We start from the raw sequence: 22,258 nt of genomic DNA on the forward strand, positions 1-22,258 counted from the left end.
AAGGCACAGAGGAGAGGAAAGAGGTGCTTTTAAACACTAATGGTCCTAAGAAGAATTGAATGATTTTATATGCTTGAGTCACTCCTAATTTCAGCCCCTCCCCTGAGCCAAATGTAAGATGTCTCACTTTGTAGGTCAAAGCAATCTAGCAGAAAACATTTTAACTGAAGACACAGACTATTTGACTGTCAGCTTTGATTGATAAGACTTTGGCAGGAAGTGGGAGACTATTAAAAAAAGGTGTTAAAAAGTGAAGGGCAAGAGAATTGCGCTAATAAACCTCAAGTTTGTAAACTTTTGTCAGTTTGCAGATTAAAATGAACTGTACATAACTTTGACACTTTTGACAAAAATGTAGCCTATAATAAAATGTGAAATATAAATGATGGGCTCTTTGAGTACTCTTTCTGTTTGTATTGGTTCATTTCTAAGTCTTAAATGTTCTGTCAAATGTGCTTGACAAATTTGCCTTTTTGGATTTGGTTAACACTTGCATCCCTAACAACTGTGACAAATAGTGAAACTAAACAAATAAAAAAGCATTTAAAGTCAAAAGAATGTCTCTGTGTACCTCCCTTTTATCTGATAATACGCTTTTTAGAAGCACTTAGAGAGCTCTAAGGGGCACTTAGTGGACACTTTTCAAATTGGAATCCATCTTGAACTATTTAAAAGTATAGTTAAGTTTGGAAACAGAAGATATGGTACTCTTGTAAAGGATCATGTAAAGTATTGACCATTCTGTAACATTTTACCAAAACATGACCATCATTTTGCAGGTAATCAAATACACAATATTCAGCAGGGGCAGACACTGCTAAGACTTTAAATACAGTTAGAGCGTGCTCGGGTTGTCACTGATGGACATGTGGTGAGACGGTGTCAGGTTGAGGTGAGGTGGTGCATATAGACTTTAGTTTGGCTTGTGTCCGCTGTGATGGGGCTGAGTCAGTTAGACACACACAGTCTGACCTGAGCTAAAGGTTTGGACCTGATCCAGGAGCACCTGCTCACTTCTTCTCACCACACTCAGTATAACCCCACTCAGCTCCATTTCACCTAAGAGTAATAATCTACTTTGCACTTCAGCAGCCATATTGAAAAAGAACCCAAAAAACACTACATGACTGATAATCTCCAGCAGCCCAGTTTCTTATTTACAGAATTTGTGCAACCTCCCTCGAAAACACGGTATTGCTGAATTTTGCTGTCTTTTGAGCACTTGCATCGACTTGTTTGGCATAGTGCGTGTTGCTCATTCCCAGGAGTCTGCCAGGATTCCTCTCTGCAGCATCAGGGGGCATTGATTGTGTGTTATTGACGAGGGACATTGATCAGTCAGCCCATCGATCACATTATTGGTGATTAGGACATCATGAATAAATGACAGGGAGCTATTGAGTGCTTGATGCTGGGACAAAACCTCTCCGGACAGAGAGAGAGGGACGAGGTGTAAAGTGGGGAGTTTACGTTGTAAGATAATATAAAGACCAGTGTAACCAGAACTGCCATCTTTTTAGCTGTAAGGTACAAAATGCATTAGTCCATGTTTCTGTGTTCATGTTAAATGTGAGCCTTGTATTAATAAACATGCTAGAAAAAGCGTGAATTTGTCAATTTGAAAGTTTTGGTAGGTCAGACCAATGAAAAAAGTGCTAGTTTTTGTATCATAGTATTGATATTGTATTATGTGAATGGGGTAAACTAGAACAGGAATTACACAAGATAAGTATGATAAGATAAGAGCAGGTATCAGTACTTACAGATTCTTGACATTGGTGATCCCACGGAATGCCTTTCTGGGAACAGCCTGAATCTGGTTCTCACTCAGGTCTCTGCACAGACACATGGAGATATAGAAACACACATTACTGATGGTATTCCAAGAAGCTGGAAGATGTAGGGAGTCAAACAGGGAGCGCCAAGAAAACATTTGATCTATGGTACACACACACACACAAGTGCACGGTAAACACACACAGACAATTACCCAACAAAGGCAGCGAATAAAAGGAGATGGAGAGAGGCAGAGGATGAAGTGACATTTATGATCAGGGAAACAATTTGGACTGAAGAGCTTCAAAGACACAAAGATCTGTCAGGAATATAGCTGGCACAAGCCCGTACACCCGCTGCACTGCATGTGTATGTGCGTGTACGTGTGTGTGTGTGTGTAGATATGATGAAGAGAAAGCCACTGGCACAGAAAGAAAGCCGGAGATAATGTTCAGATATACCATGTTCACTGAAGGTAACGGGGTTCATTCAGATTCAAGAACACGCACAAACCAAGCAACATTTTCTTACATTTTGAATAGTGCCTTATAGAAATGAGAATAAAGTCCTTTGTTGTATGAAAATATGTTTTAAATACATGCAGCCCAGATTTTCTTTTCAGTGGGAATCATTTATATTTATGAACAATGTATGGACAGAAATCTTTTTGAATGTCAGCATAAAAGCAGTTGAAGATGAGATGAGTACACTGATAAGAAGAAAAAAAAAAGAAAGAAAAAGAACACAGTGTAAAATTCTAGGGGATGGCGAGTCACCTGCATGATTTTATGTAAATTAAAAAAAATACACTTGGGAACATTCTCCATGAAGATATGTTTTATGGCATCCTGTGGAGTAAAAAACAAGGACGCAAACAGGTGGAGAGCAGGTTTGGAGATGCAAGTCCGTAGCCTGTGCAAGCCAGTTCACAGGAAGGACACATGTTTTTCACCATTTTTCAGATAACTAATAAAACATGCTATTTGAGAGTAGCTGTGGCTAAAAGTTGCTGGTGGGGCTTTAAATATATAATACAATCACTGTCTGACACCATGACAGTTTCTTCACCCTGAACACTGAACTCCACTCTCACTGGCTACAACCCTGATGTAGTTCTTTGTCTCAATATCATCCCTGTTTGTTGCTCCACAGTGGCAGTGCATGTATCAACCCCAGCAGTTCCCTATAGTATGAGCCAAAGCCTTTCTGACACTACACAAGCGCCCAGCCTTAACTCTATTAGTGTTGTTTGTGAGAGGCAGGGCTGGCAGGCACACAGGGTTCACCAAGCACAATGTAATTACACAGAGAGGAGGACATGTATGAAATATCAGAGCAGCTAATCACGGCCCTGTGCTGCCAGTCAGGTTCAATGTGGACACACTTCCCACTGCAGAGTAAATGTATATGGCTAATCAACAGCAGCGCTAGCACATGTCCAAACACTAATTACAATACATTAAGGCTGTGGTGAAGGGAAACATACACCTATTTTTTACCCATGCACTGTTTGAACTTCAGCAGATTAGAAGTAGGATTTTGTGAGAAATTGTTTACATTTGACTTCTTTTCATTTGTCAAAGAAATTTATGTGTTTTGCTCCTGTATGGAAATAATGTTAAAGGTCCTGTCTATCTGTATACATCTCTAAGTCAGTCCTGAAACTAACTGGTCACTGTCTGGACCTACCATTCGCAAACAAGGGTGTGGATCATATGTTGGTGGTCCTTGAGAAAAATCACATATAATTTATTATAGTTAAGAGTCCTATATTACGCAAAACTTACTTTTGTGAGCTTTAAGCGATGTCAGAATGCTGTTACCTCATCAAATACATAGAACCTAGAGTTGCGTTTTGTTTCATTCACACATTTGACTAATCCTATATTATTACTCTGTCTACATTTCCAAAGCTCAAAATTCGCTGTTCCACCTTATGATGTCATGAAGTGGTAGTTTTCAAGTTAACAGCTACCTTTTACCTTAAATTCAGTAGGGATTGGCAATTCCAGGGCTGAAATAATGCAATGAATGTACTGTGCACTTGGTTTGGTCCTGTTTTAGTCCTGGGTTAGTCCTATGTTTTTAGTTCTTTTAGTTTAGCTCTTGAGATTGGTTTTTATTTTGTAACGGGTTCGTTGCTCCAAACTATTTGAAAACCACTATTCTAGACCACCCCATAAAAGCTTTAGCTCCAGTCATCAATCACATCTAATAGAAAGTTAGAAACATATGAATAAATAAATACAATCCAAACCCTAAGCCTATTTAAATCTGGCTTTCATGGCAAAGCATCATCTGTCCATCATCAGTCCTCTTCTCCTCCAATGATAGTTACACATAAGCAAGTCTACACAGTGATGTCATCTAATCCTTCCTCATTCAGACATGAGGAAGCATTCCCTCAGCATTGTTCTACACTGTCATTATGCTGAATGTTAATTGGGGAGTCGTGTTTGGAAAGCAAACAGCACACAGTCTCATTTTCTCAGACTAACAAGGTTTCATCATTTTGGTCGTGCCCCATTCAGAGCTGTGTTTTCTGGCTGCTTCCTTTTGTTTGACGAGAGATGAGAGCGCTTCCCCATCTCGTCTCTGCGGGCCCTGATGGGAAAACTATGTGCCTGGCATTGTATAGGCTTAAGGACAGAAAATAAGAACACACACCATGAGCTCTTATGTGCTCTTTGCCCAATGCTCGTGGTAAAGCTGCAGAACAAAAGGCCAAACGTTTAACAGATGGCAACAAATTGAATTGATAAATAGAGCTGAATGTGAAAAAATAATGAAAAATAAATATTGATTCTTTTTCCTGTACTCACTTATTCTCACTAGATTTTTTTTTGTCACAGAGGTTGCCATGATTAATGATTGTAAACACAATTGCAAAATAACTGATTGCAACATTCATCTGTTACTGTTGTTATGAAACTTTGGAATTTTATTCTCAGGAATGTATTTATACTAAATCTTTGCTGTTATTTCAAATAATTTCCCTCATGGATCAATAAAAGTTGTCCAAGTTTAAGTCTAATTGAATGTCTGTTGTCCTCGATCTGAATTGCGGCAAATGCTGTTGAAGTCCAAGATCATTTTTCCTTAGGGTACAGTACAGTTTCTTGTATTTTAATGTATAACAGCCAATCTTGTTGTAACTTCAAATATATCTGTTATGAGTGACAACATACAGTAGGTTTAATGTAAATAAAGCATCCATTTATTTTCAATCTAAGATGCTTGTTGGTGCATATACTCCATGTTCTAGTAAGATGATAGCGCTGTGACACCTATAGGATATTTTCATACCATTTTAAAAGAAGATGCCCAATGCAAAAATTTACAAACATGGAGATTTCACAGCGACTTCCACTTATGTTATGATTGATACAGAATACTGAACTGTGCGATTACCAGCAGAAGATTGCCTGCCACCTCTTAAAGGACACTGGCTCATAAACCATAATAACAGGTGGACATGATATTCATTTGTTTAGTGAAATGGCTTGCACATCAATGCACCCCTATTCCTCCACATTTCAATGATTAGATTTAGCCTTTTGGGTTGCTCTCTATTGCCACAACATTTCAGGCAGTGGGCAATTAATCTCCCAAAATTCTATTAAAACGACGGATGGCTGTTTGAATAATACATCAGCTCTATTAGGATGACAAATTCTGTAAATTATAGTGATTTTGCAAACAGTGGCTAGGAATGAAAATGCTTTGGACAACAAAAGTGATAAGAACAACTCAGAAAGGCAACAAAAATATGAGGTCAAAGTAAAACCAGCAGCAGCGGATGAAAATGTTGTTCTGTCATGGCTTCAAAATGCTGTATAATTGATAAAATTTTGACCAAATGTCTTTCAGGCTTTGCCATTTCGACACACAAGGACCCCCCACTTCTGCTTCCAGTTTTCCCCAGTAAAGGCCTCTGTTCTCTGGGCACATTGTCTCTCAGAGAGCCTGAGAGTCTGGAGGGAATGGCGATGACAGTTAGCTTCACCTTCGGGGCGTGTGTGTGTTTTTTGAGGTTATACCAGTTTAGTGTGGACGCTCGCAGCTATCACCTACTCCATATTGGGTTCCATTATTCATGTGAGGAGAATAATACCAGCAGCGGGGTCAGTCTGCACGGATATTAGTGTTAACCCTTTCACACAAGCCATATTACACAATGAAGCATGCTTCTGAGGAGACAAGCTAAGTTAGAAGTACAACATGTAGACGCCCTACAGAGCTCAGGATGTCAGGAATGTCAAAAAAATAACCGCTGTTAGCAAAATCTGCCATATTTGATGAAAATATCCAGAGAGATGCATTAGCCAATAAGCCTGCAAGGTCACTACTGGTGAAAGCATGTATCGTTTATCATTGTCTCATCAATTGTCTCATGTATTTTGACCTGTTGTATGTAAATAAAAATGCAGTGTATAGCATTTTGATTTCTCTACTGATTTCACATTAGAATAACTGAATTCTGAGATATGAGGACACAATCCCAACCTCAGTTATTATGAATTTGAAACAAAATATTAGATCTTTTGATTGGGGAAAAAGTTTTCAAAATGTTGCATAGAACAAGAAGTTGAAATCCATGAAATATTTTTAGCAGCTATAAGTTTTTTTTGTAGATAACTTTGGTCAAACTATCAAGCACACTGTTAATTATGTCTGCATTTGAAACTTGAATCACACAAATACCTATACATTTCTTTCTTTCTTTTACCCTTTTGTCCTATTTTAGTAACCTTTCTTTCTATTGTACTTTTACCCTTGTCCATTTCTCATGAGGGCTGTAACTGCATTTAATATTGTTCTATAAAGAGAGTAATAAATATCGACTCCTGGCAGGCTCATATCACTCGTGTTTTAAAGGCTACACTCAACTGCGAGATAAGAATAAACTCAAGAAACTGGTACTATACTGTACTGTACTACACTTCATTTACTCAGATCCATGTTGTATATATCAAGTATGCATTTAAAATATAATACAGTACAAAATACTTGAATGAATGAGTAACTGCAGTATGTTCCAGGCTTTTTCTTGCTGTGTCTGTAATTCTGTATTTTCTCGTTTGATTCTGTGCCCTTGCTCTGTCTCGTAACCCCTCCTCACCAGTGTCTGTCCTCCGTGCCCCCCACTCTCACCCCTCCCTCTGCTCCCCTCACATGATTTAATTAAGAGGGCGCTTTATGAATAAAAATCTTGCCCCTCAGTATTGATCACAGCCAACGGGACGCGGGCTGTCAGACTCGAGCCAGCCTAAGATGGGACAAGCTAACATTTTCTAGAAGCTTTTCTAACTGTGGTTTTGAAGCAGTGGGGTGACATTGGATAAAGTAGACATAGTGACGTGGTCTGCGGGCTTGTCAGGGTGCGGGGGATATTTTGCTGCCATCAGATTCTCTTATAAAATGCATACTTAGTCACAACCGGAACTGGTTCAAGGTAAATGGAAAGTTAGTGCATTTAGTCATTGTAACAAAAGACAGTGTAATTAAAAATTCATTCATTTCTATTTAAACTGACATGAATCACAAATCTAAGCAAAAGTTCTTTATGTTATCCACATAGCATGGCATTTTAAGATTATTAACTATAAGATTCCAATTTCATAGGGAAAATGCATGAACTGTCTCTACACTATAAATGCTTCGGCGTTACCACAGACCATCAAATGTAATGTCTCCAGCTCCACCTCATCCAGCTTCCTGCTCACCAACACAGTTTCTGTGGAATCAAAACTAAATTAAATATGTCAATAATTATTTGGTTTATGGTGATCATGCAGGTCATAATATACTGTTATCATAAAAATTACATGAAAAAAGAGTATTTGAGAAACACTTAATGATTTTAATTAAAAAGTCCTTTTTTTTTTTTTTTAACTTGATTTTTATACCAGATTAACTGGTCACATACTAGAAACATAGTGATAGAGTATTAGGCAGTGAGACTGTCAGCTAATTAAGATTGTTTGGTAATGGGATCCAAAATTGTTAATAATTGTATAATCATAATGCTTCTTCTCACAATAATTGTAATATTAAAATCTGATATCGTGACATCCCTAAGGCAAGTTGTAATGTGTGTATGCTAGAAGGCGTTGCCATTCAGAAGCTGCAGAATCAAAAACAAACTTAGCACTCTCAAATGCTCTCCTGGGTCCTCACACATCCTGTTTACATACACACCCTTGTATTCCTCTTACATCCTCTGTATCAGCATTATAAATGGACATTGTCTGCACTTTTTCTCTCTGGGCCTCTGCTGTGCTCTTCCCCATTTCTCCCCATACTTCTGCGCACGCCTGTAAGTATCTATTATGTTTTGTCGATACTGTAATTAAATTGGACAGCTTAATGCAATTCTCTGTGATCCATAGGCCTTTATGGATATAAAAGCTTTTCTGGCTCCCCGCCCGAAAGACGTCCAGCAAATTTAGATGAGTTACTATCACAGACAGAAAAAAAGTGAGGTGAGGTTAGAGCAGGCATGGTCATTTGTTATTGGCTAATTTAGTTTAATGTCCCCGACGCCATTTTGTTTCTCTTATTTGAATGGTCTGTAGAGATGGGGTCCACGCTGTATCACAACTACAGTTCTTGTTAGCTCTTCCTTTTGCTTCCAGTGCTTTGGCTAAGCGATATCGCCGGCTCTTAGGGACATTTATGGAGCTAATAAAACTCCAGCAGCAGAGGATCAAGAGGAGGCATTATAGCGAACACACAGAGAGGAGATAGATGGAGGTGGTGGAAGCAGGATTAACCAGTGCACAACAAAAGACACATCCAGGCTTTAGTGGGATAGATGGAGGGGCCAGAGAGTTGATAAAATGGGCCGACAGCGAAAGTAGTTTAGTGGAGCGTTTAGGGACCTTGAGTTAGCACAATCTTGTTTGCCCATGTCACATGACAACAGACTGAATCTATCATAGAAGAACTGTAAAAAGAGGGTCCTATAGGCCTACCTTTTCACAGTTTTTCACAATCTTTGCCATTTTCTGTGAACACCACAAAACAGTTTTAAATGCTCACTTCAATGCAACAACAACGTAGAAACATAAAAAGCTAACCAAATAGTAATGGTTAGCAGGATTAAAATCTTGGTTCAAACTGTCTCCGATGTTTTATTGAGAATGCTCATAACTTTGAAAGCTTATGAGGGTCTAGTGAGGACATAAAGTAAAATGATAAATGTGCGAGAAGGAAAGCAGTGCTAACTATCTGGCAGACACATCCAATCACTTTACAGCAAGTCAAACTGCTTAGGGGCAAACTTTAAAAGGGTCCTCCACTTCCCTACCATTGAGGTATCATTACAGTCTTGACGTCTTCTTATCAAGCTAATTCAGTAGTCACCTTGTTCTTTAGAACCTTTGGAAACACTACTGGATTTATCATTAATATTCACGTTTGGAAGAGATGGTGACAACAGTTAATCACAGGTCAAAATCCATCATGAAGGGCATCTGACATAAAATGCTGACGGCTTCTGCATCTTTTAGTTTTGCATAAACAAATAATAATAAATAAAGTGGATGTACTTCACTAGTGACAACCACATGACCTCAGAACATTAAAGCACTCTTGAATGTGGAATGGCTCTTTAGACAAAAATGGATTTGAAGCATTTAGTGTTACGGAGGATTTAGACTCTCTGTTTAAGAATGCTTAAGCTCCTCGGCTAAAAGGATCTGTTCTTCAGAACCCCATAAACTGGTGCAGTGCTATGTGATCAGCCTTAAGTGCTGTTATCCAGATTTTGTATGAAAACAAAAGACACTTTGGGAGGTTATTCTGAGCAATGCATTACTTTCACTGAGAATAAAAGATTATAGGTGTAATTGCGTAGACTAAATGGCAGGGCAACTTTTAAAAGAACGCAAGGTGCTTCATAACAGCTGGATGTGGGAAGGAAAAAAGAGGAACAATGAGGATACACCTGGCAACCCACATCTGACTGCAACTGTAGGTACAAATGTGCACAGTTCAGAGAAATGGGATTATGAGAGGTAAACTGGTAAAACTTTTCATAAATTAGTTGCAAAATATTGAGTTCCTCCTCATTTATAACCACTAGAGCAAATCAGCTACATTTAGCACTAGAGTACCACTAGAGTAAATCATCTACATTTAGTGCACATGATCATATTTACATCTGCATTAGGAAAACTTTACTGGCTTGCGAAAAATGTTGTGTGGATCATTGACTATGATCCATGAAAAGACAAGTGAAGAGAGATTGCCGTAGCTGGATTCAAGCCAAATACGTAAAAGTTTCTTGAGAGAGAACAAGTGTAGGGGGTGTGCTGTAGAGAAGGTGCAAAGTTGCTGACTGTGCAGTTTTGTTTTATTATCATCTGGGGAGCACATAGGCACCCATAAATAACACGCCACAAATTAGCAGATTGGATAGAAGCAGCGACTCGTTGATATATGCGAGCGTGCCAACTCTACCCCGTTGTGTGGCTCAGGTAAATCTGTTGGACTTCGGCTCTGGTCTCGTCGTGGGTCAGCGTTGCTATAGTTACCCAGTGGCCATTTTGCCGCGGGGCCAATTAACTCTGGGTTGTGGAAACGCAACAGAACAACATAGGTGTCTCTACTGGCCTGTGTGACTAAAAAAGAAAGAAAGATGATGTGCATAGTTGTAAGCACGGACAGGACCAAACAAGAAAACATGTACAGGGAGTCTGCAAGGCCAGAGCGAGGAACCTTTAGAGTGTGTTAGTATATAACAAGGTGGCCTAGGTGCAAGTGAAGGTAGCAAAAACCTGAGGGATTATGCCATACCGGTGACATAATAGGCTCCCTGGTACAGAAAGGACGGACATCAGTGTAGTTTCACAATAGGAGTTTCAGTAGGAGTTCCCTTGCCCCAGTGTAACTAAAGAATGCAGGAAATGTGATATAAAAATTGCCTGAAACAAAATGCCCAATGATCGTGGGTATTTTCTGTAAATGTTAAGAATGATAATTATACTACAATGAAGCTTATGACTGTTGATATTGGAATGTGATTGTGGGATAAGAGGAATGTGTACAAATGGTTTTAGAGCAAAAGTAAATGACGTAATATGAAACATGTGTTCTTGCACTGTGTAATTGATTCTCCAGCACAAAATCTGAAAAATCTGAAGCTTTTCTGGTTTGGTTTTTAATCAGATTATAATTTTTTGTGTACTAAATTCATTTTTTAAAGGACATTTTATTTTTTCAGCATTCCACTTTGCTCTTTTCAAAGCCGGCCTTGAAAACATCAACATGAGCAGCATGGGTCTTTTGGTGGTGTCCAAAAGTAGTTGGTGAACTTAAGTGATTGTGAAGGCTAACAGAGCTGACTGTCATCTTGCCTCTCTATAGCTCTTGGCTAATTCCTCTGACACACTGTGTTCTACAATAGCTACTGGCTCCTGCCTCTTAGCCGCGGGCACTGTCTCCTCCACTCAGTGCATATGTGTGGAAGGGAGAGAGATAGCCAGGCTGCAGCAGACCAAAGAAATATAAAAGGCATTTGTGTGCATGGTTGCTATGTCGTCTCCAGGCCCTAATCTGTTTAGCACAGCCGTGATCTGGTTAGTAGCAGTGAGTGGCTAATGTCATGGCTAACGGGCGGGCAGACGGTGTGTTTGTAAACGTGTGCCTGCATTTGAATGTTAGCATAAACTCGTTAGTAGTGCAAAGGTCCTCCTCCCAAATCACTTATGTTATTGGATAAGTGGGATTGCACCTGCAGCTACGGGGCAGTTTCTCTTGCTTTCTATTCAGTGTGTGTAGTAGTAGGGTGTGTCGGAGCAGCAGTGTGCCCATTAAGGAGGAGAGATTAGAGTGAGTGGATCCAGATTCAAGGCTATTGTGGGTCTCCTGCAGGCTTTTGGCTGGGCTCCGAGGGGAACAGGGCAGACAGGTGCAGGAAATGGATTTGTGACTAATTTGTGTGGTCAAATGTGGGTTAAAAAGCAAATAGGGCTTAACATCAAGACACGGCAGGGGGTAACAAAAAGACCTCCTCTGACATTTGGGATTAGAGGTAATGAAGACGTAGTAAATCTATTCATTTCTGACTGTTCAAAATGTTAATTGTATGTTTGTGGAAGAGCGAGATATTTCAAGCCTAATGTCTAAATGGTGACCTTCTGAAAATGACTATTCTGTTTAGATAATATTTTGTTTATTTCATTTTTCTATTCAATTTTTGATGAAGCATTTGAAATGTTATTTAATATTATATTCAATTTTTTTGCCCTGTTATTTTTCTAGTGTTGTTCTTATACTTTGCAACACTGACATTGCCATATTAATAATGGTCTTATATTATACTGTGTGAATTAAATTGTTTATTACATTTGGGTACACATTTGGTTACAAGATAATATTTTGTATTACACGATATATCTGACCACCAGATATAAACTAGGCCTAAAACACAACTAATCTTTGTTTAAACTAGGTCTAAACCACATCTACTCCTAACTACACTATTGCAATATTAGTTCAAAATAAGGACCTACCCAGAGGAGCCACTAAATTGAGTCTAAATTAAGCCAACAGAACTACTAAGGAATGCACTGATCTGAGCTTTCATACCACAAATTATACATACACCACACTTTGAGAGCCACTGCTATAGACAACAATGTGTAGTCCTATTATAGAGCTCTTCCATATGATTTTTGACCCTACACTCTCTGCTTTGAATTGTGCGATTATCTTGTGGTGTATTTCATGTGCTCTGATGGCTCTTGCAAGCAGATGAATGTTGTAAATGTGCTTGGAGCTGTCGCAGTGTGATTAAAATGGACATGGTGATCAGCAGTTTAGTCACACGGGCCAAACTACTTCTAACTCACCGGCTGCCATGGTAAAGGATGAGACGCTGACACTACAGGAATAATGAGCACTCACCACGCACATGCATCAGGATATACAGGCAATCTTCACTTTCTCTTTTATCCCCTGTCTGCTTCAAGATCATTGTTGTCTGTACAGTTGCTGGTCACATTATTAGGTACACCTCTATGTCTATGTGAACATTTTAATGGTAACGTCTCTTTAAATATGGCATGTTGGCTTAGTGGATCCTGTGATTTTCACCCACAACCAAGAAATGGTACAAAAAAAAGACTAATGAGAAAAGCAATACACCGTTTTTTTCTCTTTTAAAAAGGTATGCAAAAGGGTAGATACAAAAAATGGCAAATAAGTTACTCAGAGATGCTAAGACCTTATAAGAACATAGCATAAGATCAATATCAACTGGACAAAAGTATATAAAAAAAAGTTTTATCCAGTTGATAGAATTGAGCCTTATTTTGCTATTGGACATATAAAACAAGACCTAAAAATTATAATATATGTATTATAAACTGAATTCCATTTTAACCTATGATATTTTGTCCTGGGTGTGTACACAGCCCATAATTCCAGTGTCTCTTTGATTTACAGAGGATTCTATACCATCTTTCATATACATTTCATCGCAGTGCCTCTTGAGTCCCCATCAGTGGAGCAGAATTCTCCCCCAAAATATGCCTTGTCTAACAGTGTGTAGCCTGCTTTAAACATTATGATATGAAAATCATTCATGCCCGGGGGAATATATGGGAGACGAATTAAGAATGGATGTGGACGGAGCAGAATTGAACCAAATTTACCCCTCCCATCTAATCACAGCACATCGCAAATCACAGGCCCGCCACTAATTCAGAGGTGTCCAGACATATGGCATATGGTTAGTGTGTGCGTGAGGAAGTGTGTGCATGCACAACGCTGTGAGAGGGAAGAAGTGAAAGATGATTTAGGAGTAATGAGAGCCGGTAAAATCATAGTGCCCAGTGGCATTATGGGACTAAATCTAATCTGCTAATGGAGAGGGGGCGTGGGCGGGGTAGAAGGGAGGGAGGGAGGAGGGGAGAGAGGAAGAGGGCATCAGAGGTAGAGGACACAGAAGGAAGCGGAAGGCAAGTAAATGTGAAGATGCTTAAGATTGGAAATGACGATTTAAAATAAAGATTAGCAAGTACTCTAAAGTCTTATGTGTCTATTCAGTATAAAACTGCAATCAGACTGCATCACTGGCATTGTTCAATTGTTCAACACTAAAGTATGCTCATTGTCTCTGTCAAATACTATAAAACTCACATCACCATTATGGTGTTCTTAACTACAGTTCAATGATCTATGTTATATTATTGTTTGCTCATCAAAAACATATCTCGAGTTTTGTTTTGTTTCATTCACACATGTTTTAACACAAATCCCACATAGTTAAGGATGTCATGTGGTAATACAGTAAGTGCTCCAATGTGTTTTAAACCCCATACACTAGAATCAATCATTTGGATAATTTCAGCTCTGGAAATGCCTCTATACTGAACAAATAGTAAAAGGTAAAAGATATCACAAGGTGGAACAGAGCATTTTGGGTTTTGGAGATGTAGAAAAACTGTTAGTCCAATGTGTGAATGAAACAAAACACAACTCCAGGTATGTTTTTGATGATTTAAGAACATTATAATATGACTTAAATCTCACAAGAGTCATTTTTGTAATGTAATATATTTTAATATACAATTTAACTTAACTTTACAGTTACAAAAATATTTTTGCGAGGGACCAGTTGAAAGTGTATGCAATATAGGTGATAAAGCAAACACAGCCAATATCATATTCAGACCAACAACTTATAGGTAGGAAAAATGAACCACAATGTATGCTAATGAGATTCAGCATCACTAAGCTTTTACCCTGTATCACATACACATTGTACCAAGGCAACAATAAATGAATAAATCCCAGAAAGTGTCTGCTAAACAAATGCAAAGCAGAAGAAGAAGGCCCACATAAGGCGGAGGGGAAAGTGGTCAAGGACATGTTGTGGATGGGAGGTGAGTTTAGAGAAACAACCTGGGGTGGAGGCACGGAGAGGGCAGCACCCAAGAGAGCACAATCAGCACATATTGCTATCACATGCTCCACTCTCTCATTCACACACATACATTTACACACACACTATATACACATGACGTATGTCTGCCACACACACACACACACACGCACACACACACGCACGCACGCACAGACACACACACACGCACACAAACAGCATTTTTTGGGCACACACACGGACAAACGCAAACATACTCCAGCAGAAGGCAGCCATTGCAGGGTAATTGGGCCAGACTGTTAATGTTTTCCAGAATAAAACTACATCAGTCTTTACAAGGCCAGGCTAATTTCACAACTTTACGTCTTTACCTCAGCAACATGGGTGACGACCACATTAGATGCTCCCCAACAAGATGCAGCGTAAGCAAGTCAAGCAATTCATTTTGTTTATGCTTCCATGGGAATATATTGGATTTGTTATTCAATAGTCTTCAGATATGCATAACTATTTTTTATAATGGTACTATAATTGATTTAAATATGAAAGAAACAAGCATCCAAGCCTGGTTCACCACTTTCTCTCGAGAAATCCAAGAACCTATTGTTTAGTTTTGAGGTCGGTCTTGTGATTTTATTGTCTAAATGTAATATTGTCTTAATTTAGTCCAGGCACTGGTGAAAATGTCCAATCACAACACTGCATTCACCTTGTACTGACTGGGTGGCCTCCCCGTGCACAAAGAAACACGGCACTATGTCAGATCGAATGAAATGGTCCTGTATCATATTATATTATTCTTAATCATTTTTTATGACTCACATGCCTCTGATCATTATGGTTTATATGGTCGAAAAATCAACCTTGGGCCACGGTGGTATCAACTGTGTTCCAAAAAGAGTACCAAAGAACCTCAACAATCTACTATGAGTTACAAAAACAGAGCAGAGCCGCATGGCAACTGCATTATCTTGATGGTAAACAGGACCCCAGCAAATTACCGTATCTAAGCAACATCATCAACACAACACCCAGCCAAGGGTCCAAAACATACAGTGCTCACTAACTGCTATTGGCACATTACCGAAACATGTAGGAGGAATACGTATACACCAATGACTTATGCCCAAAAGGTTTCAAGCCACATCCTTTCCAGTGTACTTCAAGCCTCTCCATGAATCATGCAATATCATCGAAGTAGCATTATTCTGGCCCACATCTGAAACAGCAGCAGCAAAGATTGACAACAAAAACACAACGTTACACCATGGCTTACACAATTACAGCAAATTATAGAGACGGTCTGGCTCATGTGCGCTGTGAAGTAATGTACAGTTCAAATAAGTGAAATCATAAGTATGTTTTAGTCATTCAGAGCAAAAGGCACGCAGAGGTAATCAAGAAGCCATTATGGCTCTCGACGCTGCGGATGAGGGAACGCAGACGAGGAGGGAGAAGAGAGGAAGTCAATTTAAAATGTAAAAATTCTTAAAAACCAGTGTATATGGTATCCTAGACCAAGTATAACTGAAAAATGGCAAGTCTCCACCCAACAGGTAGAAGGTTTGACCTGTACATCTTTGAAGCCTGACCTGACAGTAGATGGTGCCGTTCTGCTGTCCAACAAAGATAAAAGACTGCAAGATCATCTCAGTGCTAATAAAAAAAAAAATACTGACATGTAAAAAAACCCCAAAAACAAACATAACATATTGAAACTTATTTAAAACCTCCAGATATGCAAAAAAATACACAGGCCTATACGTAACATTACTGGATTTTAAGATTAACTTTACTGGATTTCAGCATCTATGGGTGCACAGAGAGCAGGGAAAGTGTGGGCTGGGAAGTGCCAATATTGCTAACAATATCTGCAGTCTATTCCTATCTTGACTGATCGCTCACTAAAGGTCAACAATTTATTTAGTCCACAAAACAGTTTTTTCTTCATTTGCATTGTACATTGTCTTTTAGATATTTCATGCTCTGCAGTGGGCTAAGCGAATTCAGACAGATTAAGGCGTAATTTCCCAGTTCTCCACTAAATGTCCTCCAAATTTGTCACCACTGGACATGAATCAAAGTGGCACTTGGGTCGTTAGGCAGACTGATGAGGGCCAGAGCTGGCACCATCTCTGCTACTACACACCCAAAAAGCCCAAATGCTGCGGACATCTCTTCTATTTCCCATCCTCCGCACCTGTTGTGTATCTTTTAGCGTCATGTTGTATGTAATCTCTGTATCTCTGCTCTTTTATCCAACCAAAAAGAAGACAGACAGATATCGCTAGATCTGCTAACCATTATGCTACACTAGCCCTGTGATATGGAGGGACTAATAGGCTCCCAGCGGGGAACACATGTGCGCATAGTCCAGAGTGTGAAGTAGAGTGTAAAAAGGAGTATGCACCTTTAATGTACAATGTTGTAAAGACTTATAGTTATTTAAAATTGGCTGTGGATACATTGTTTGTCCACACTAGTCCTCAAGAGGTTCTGACTGCGTGTTTGTCATTTCCGCCATGTAGAGATTAGGGCCAGAAGAAGAGCAGTATTATCAGAAAGCTGGAAATGAGATCTCAGTGGGGGACCTCCTCTCCTCTGTCTGCTCCTTTCATCTCGTCCTCTCCTTCCTCGTCTCCTCTGCCCTTTTCACCTCATCCTCCACTCAACCCAGGTTTAATCTCTCCTTTTACCACACAATGCTTCCTTGAGACTACACTGTATGGGCACCATATTTTTAGTCACCTGTCCCTCCCATAAAAAGTGAATTAAAGGCAGAGTCACAGAGCGCCATTTCTCACTTGACAACGCTTAGTCTCATTACACATTCTCTCATTAATCTATCTTGTCTAGAATGTCTAATTGCGATCAATAAGTGATGTATGGACAACCAAGTTCTCTCTGATGGGTGCTCTTTAAAGTTTTTAAAATTAAATTGAAGTTAATTTATTGACTGGATGTCATGGTCTGTTGACAAATGTTTTGAAGAATACACTATACTTTACTTATTTTACTTTATTTATGTATATTATATACACTATACACTAGACAGGGAACTGTGAAATGTACTGTGAAATGTATGACTTTTAGCAGAGTCTGGCAGTCAATGGCACACCAATTTCTTTCAATGAAAAAAAAAATGTGTTTGTGTTTATAAAATATAGCAGTTTTTAGTCAGTTTTGTAAATATGCTTTTGTATATTATGCATTCTAGAAAATCAATGACAAGTTGGCATAATCATGATACCACAATATGCAGTTATTGGAATATAGATATATTGATGCGGCATTGCTTTTTTTCGGATGCAACTCTTTCCATAAAATGTGGAACCAAAATCAAATGTGAAGAATTTGCTTGTAACCTTGTGATTTTATTTTACAAATCAGATCAACCACCAATCTTTCAGTGTGTATGCATATGCTCATAAGCAAGTCGTCTGTTGGGTATTTCCAGGAAGCGGTAGCCAGACTAAGTTTATTATCGCTTTTCCTCAATCAAATCAGTGAAAGTGAACCATGCCGAACAGGACACCGTTTCCTGTCAGTTCACACATAAACACATTCTGTTATCTGGAGCCGGACATCTACCGAGTGTGACTGTTGTGCCAAAGAGAGGAAATCCCTTTGCACCCTGCACCTCCAAGCCCCCAGTCTCAGCCAGTCTATGTGTCCATGTGGGGGTGTGTGCGTATGTTTGTTTGCCCAGCTCGCCGATACCATCTGTCCTCTTGCCCAAACACAAGAGAAGGAAATAAACGGTCACTCACACTGACAGCTACACCGTGGCAGCCGGATGCAACTAATACTGCAGTTATATGTAATACAATAGTTAAGCGTATTCCATCTTAGAAGTTTTACAAAAAAATAAAAAATATTTAGACACAGCAATTACAATAACTCTGAAACGAACGATGACTCAACAAAAAACATTCATAGCAGGGAACTGGAACATTTTAATCAATGCATTGGACCTGGTTTAATGATTGGCTGAAATTGCTGTGTGGTACAATTAAGCCTTCACGGTTTACTCAGGTAATTGGAAAATATTTTCTATTAGAATTTGGAGAGCTAATTTACTTGGTAATCATAACTCTATGTAACTAACTGAGATTGATAAAATTCAAATGATAATAATTGCAAAAGCATAACCAAGCCTGTGTAGTTGTGTAGGTCATTAAAATGTTCAGAAATCTGGAATGGAGAAAAGTGCAGGCAAAATGAAGAATAAAAAAGTGCAAATTAAGATGAAATGTGTAATATATCTGTAGATGAAATGAAAAATTGTAGCTGATTCAACTTTTCAGTGAGAATTTGTAAAAACCTAAAAATCTGGATTTTTTTCTTTGTCAAACTTTTTCTCTGTCAAAATAAACAAAACAAAAAAATAAACAAATAACATCTTGTTAAGTAAACAAATTATGTAAAACACAATTGTTAATGTTGTTTAACTGGGCTCTGATATCACTCACATGTATCTGTGTGGTTATCATTTTCATATTTTAAGATATTCTGAAATTAAGCCCAGTTTCCCCATTGAAATCACATTACTTTCCATTTCACTTTTGCCTCCAGCTGCCTCCATTCAGGAATTTAAAATGTTTTTGTTGTTTAGACATTTTTAAAGGGTCTGTTGGATGTAAACTGAACTGGAATGCACTGCCAACTGATTTGAAATGTCTCTGTAATTTTATTATTTTATTTATTCTGGGGATTATTTTATCTTCCATCAAATGTAATGTGCTGCAGACATATTGCTGCTAAATAACACAGCCAATTATTGTGTCCAGGGCAGTCTGACCCAAGTTCAACAATGTAATTATTATGACTATTGTTTCCTTTTGAATGGAGTGTTGGCTGCTCATGGCTCTATTTGCAAATATTGGTATACCTCTGTGAGAATATCTAGACTTTCCGCTCAGTACGAATTTATGCTAAAACTAAATGTTCCAAGTCTGTGAAATTATATATTATTTTGCCAACTGTAGCAGGCTCCTCCAGCAAAAAGAAGTCAATGGGAGAAATTCAGTTAGCGGAGGTGGCTAGTGTTGTTTGACCTGCTGGAAAAACGGCAGCAGCAGAGTAGAGGATGCACAGAGTCGCTTCCATATATCAGGCTGTGTAAATGTTAATTGGAGCTAAATGGCAAGTTGGAATAGGTTAAGTGAATGCTGGATTTGTGTACATTATGTGGGCGGTTCAATAAGGCCTCTCTCTGAACCCATAACTCCCCAAATATCATCTGTGTCAAACGGCTAACTGCAGGGTTGTTTACCTGGAGACAGATGAAGCCATTTGGGCCAAACCGCATGTAATCTCATTCAGTAAAGGATAGGTTGTTTACCGAGATGGGAGAGCTACACAGAATTTATACTATAAAAGTATTGTTCAAATAAAATTACTCCAAGTGCAAAATAATCCAGATTGCCTACTACCAGTGTATCTTAAAAAAAAGACACAGAATTAATAAATAACTGAAACCAAACCAAACTGAATCACTAAAATGTTACTAGTGTTAACATATAACTGGTATCCCTTTTAACCCATCTGTATCTATAACTATTTTATGAATACAATTTATTCAGAGATGGGTGATATATTGAGAAATGGATAATATTACATTTGCTGGGTATTGGGTATTATTTAAGTGACAGTTCTTCAAGTTTGTGCACAATTTTACTGAATTGGATACTGGATTGCAATAAAATTCTGTCTGAAAATTGTTATCTGAATCATAATTTTAAAAAAAAACCCTCATGTTTGTCTAGCACAGATTATAGCAAATTCCCTCACTAAATAAATTCATATAGTGCTGCACGAAACCTAAATGCTAATCACTATCAGGGGAGACCAGTCCAAAGTACGGCACCATTACGGCAAGTGGAAAATTAATTTCCCTGCACTAAAGATATACAGTGGTGTTTTTGTAAGAGCGTGGCCCTCAGTGGATCCTCTGGGGCTGATTAAACACTCAGAGTCACTTACAGAGAGGTGGGGGGTGTGGAGGGGGTGGAGGGGGTACGTGAAACAGCCAGGATTCATACAGACATGGACTGAGGGCTACAATGACAAAGTACTACAACCTACTACAAGTCCCACTGCACCCTGTGACACCAGCCAGCGACCAGTGCAATAATCCAGCTAGACTTTAAACACAAACAGTCCGAACGACATGAGGGTCAGACCACCAGCCGAATACAAGCATGACCCCGGTAGCCATGACAACACGAGGTGCGCTTGATTTATATGTCGGGAGCAAAATCAAACAAACGCATGCAGAGCAGAAGCCGAAGGGAGCCCCTCGGTGGAGGAGAGAAGCCAAGGCACAGAGCAGGGCGGTAAAGACAATAAGACAGTATAGGAGAGATAAAGAAGCCTATATGTGTGGGATAATGAGGACGCAAGGATGAAAAGGAACTACGAGGTAATAGTGTGTGTTTATGGAAAGTGAATGGACGACCTCCGCATGTCCCGTATGGCTGACACACACTTGCCCCGCGTCGGCTGAGTGTATGATTAAGTGTAGGGCTATATGATCCATTTACATCATAACCAGCTGCATTGTCCCAGGATATCAGTAGAGGTCACCCCTTCTCTCTGCTTCACTAAACCTGGATGTCCTGTTTTAAAGGTTCTATCTTACACAAAATAGATTCCTGTGAGCTTTAAGCATGTTATAATGCTGTTACCTCCATTGGCAATTCGAGAGTTGAAATAATCCAAATGATTCTAGTAAAGGTGTATGGAGTTTAAAAACACAGTATAGCATTTCAAGTATTATCACATGAAATCACAAGGTGGAAAAGAGCATTTTCCATTTGTGAGAAGAACTCAGCCTAAATATGCAGTGTGTGTGTATTAAACTTTTGTGAATGAAACAAAACACAACTTCAGGTATGTTTTTATGACTAAACAACATTGTAACACTGATCAGAAAATAAATTCAAATCTAAATCCACTTTATTTATATAACACATTTTACAAACAAAGCATTTTCCAAAGTGCTGCACAGAGATCATAAAATGAAGACAACAAAAAGGTAAATAGCTCACATTTGGGCATACCAGTCCTAAAACTATAAAGCCAGTAAAATCCAATCAAAGCAAACCGCACAACTCATAAAGTAGCAGTAAATAAATAAAAATAAAAAATACATGTAATATAGGCCCTTTAAATATAACTACAGTACAGAATAAGAAAAAGCAATGCCCATGAAAAAAGTGCATTCCAAAAAAAAAAGGAGGATATATTTTGTTATACCAGCGTAAAATCTATAGGCAGAACAATGTGGCTGAATATCTATACCATATGGCTACAGTACTTTGACCTACAGGGAGAGAAAAACAATAGCTTAATGCGTCTGTGAAAACTCCAAAGGCCGCGTAATTGCATTAACAAGGATTGACCTACCGGCAGTGCACCAAGAAGAGCTTTAATAATATAAGGCTTTAATAAAGTCATCACATATTAATTCATCACCTTTTCACGTCTCTAGAGGCCATTTTCATTTTTGTGCAACACGCGTGAATCAAGACTTCCTGAAGCTTTAACTATCCCCCATGGAACAGTAAACATGTCCACTTGAGA

At 38.8% G+C, this 22,258-nt stretch overlaps 1 protein-coding gene across 1 annotated transcript in view; it reads right to left on the bottom strand.

Moving 5' to 3' along the window:
* slit3 (slit homolog 3 (Drosophila)) overlaps positions 1 to 22,258 on the bottom strand; it is a 189,925-nt gene that overhangs the window by 73,730 nt on the left and 93,937 nt on the right. The window contains exon 5 of the mRNA XM_020923596.2: positions 1,764 to 1,835. Coding sequence (XP_020779255.1) covers positions 1,764 to 1,835 — 72 coding nt within the window. The remainder of the gene's footprint in view (positions 1 to 1,763; positions 1,836 to 22,258) is intronic.

The sequence above is a fragment of the Boleophthalmus pectinirostris genome, unplaced genomic scaffold (genome assembly GCF_026225935.1).
Source record: "Boleophthalmus pectinirostris isolate CB_2022bp ecotype Guang Dong unplaced genomic scaffold, ASM2622593v1 HiC_scaffold_23, whole genome shotgun sequence".
Classification (NCBI taxonomy): domain Eukaryota; kingdom Metazoa; phylum Chordata; class Actinopteri; order Gobiiformes; family Gobiidae; genus Boleophthalmus; species Boleophthalmus pectinirostris.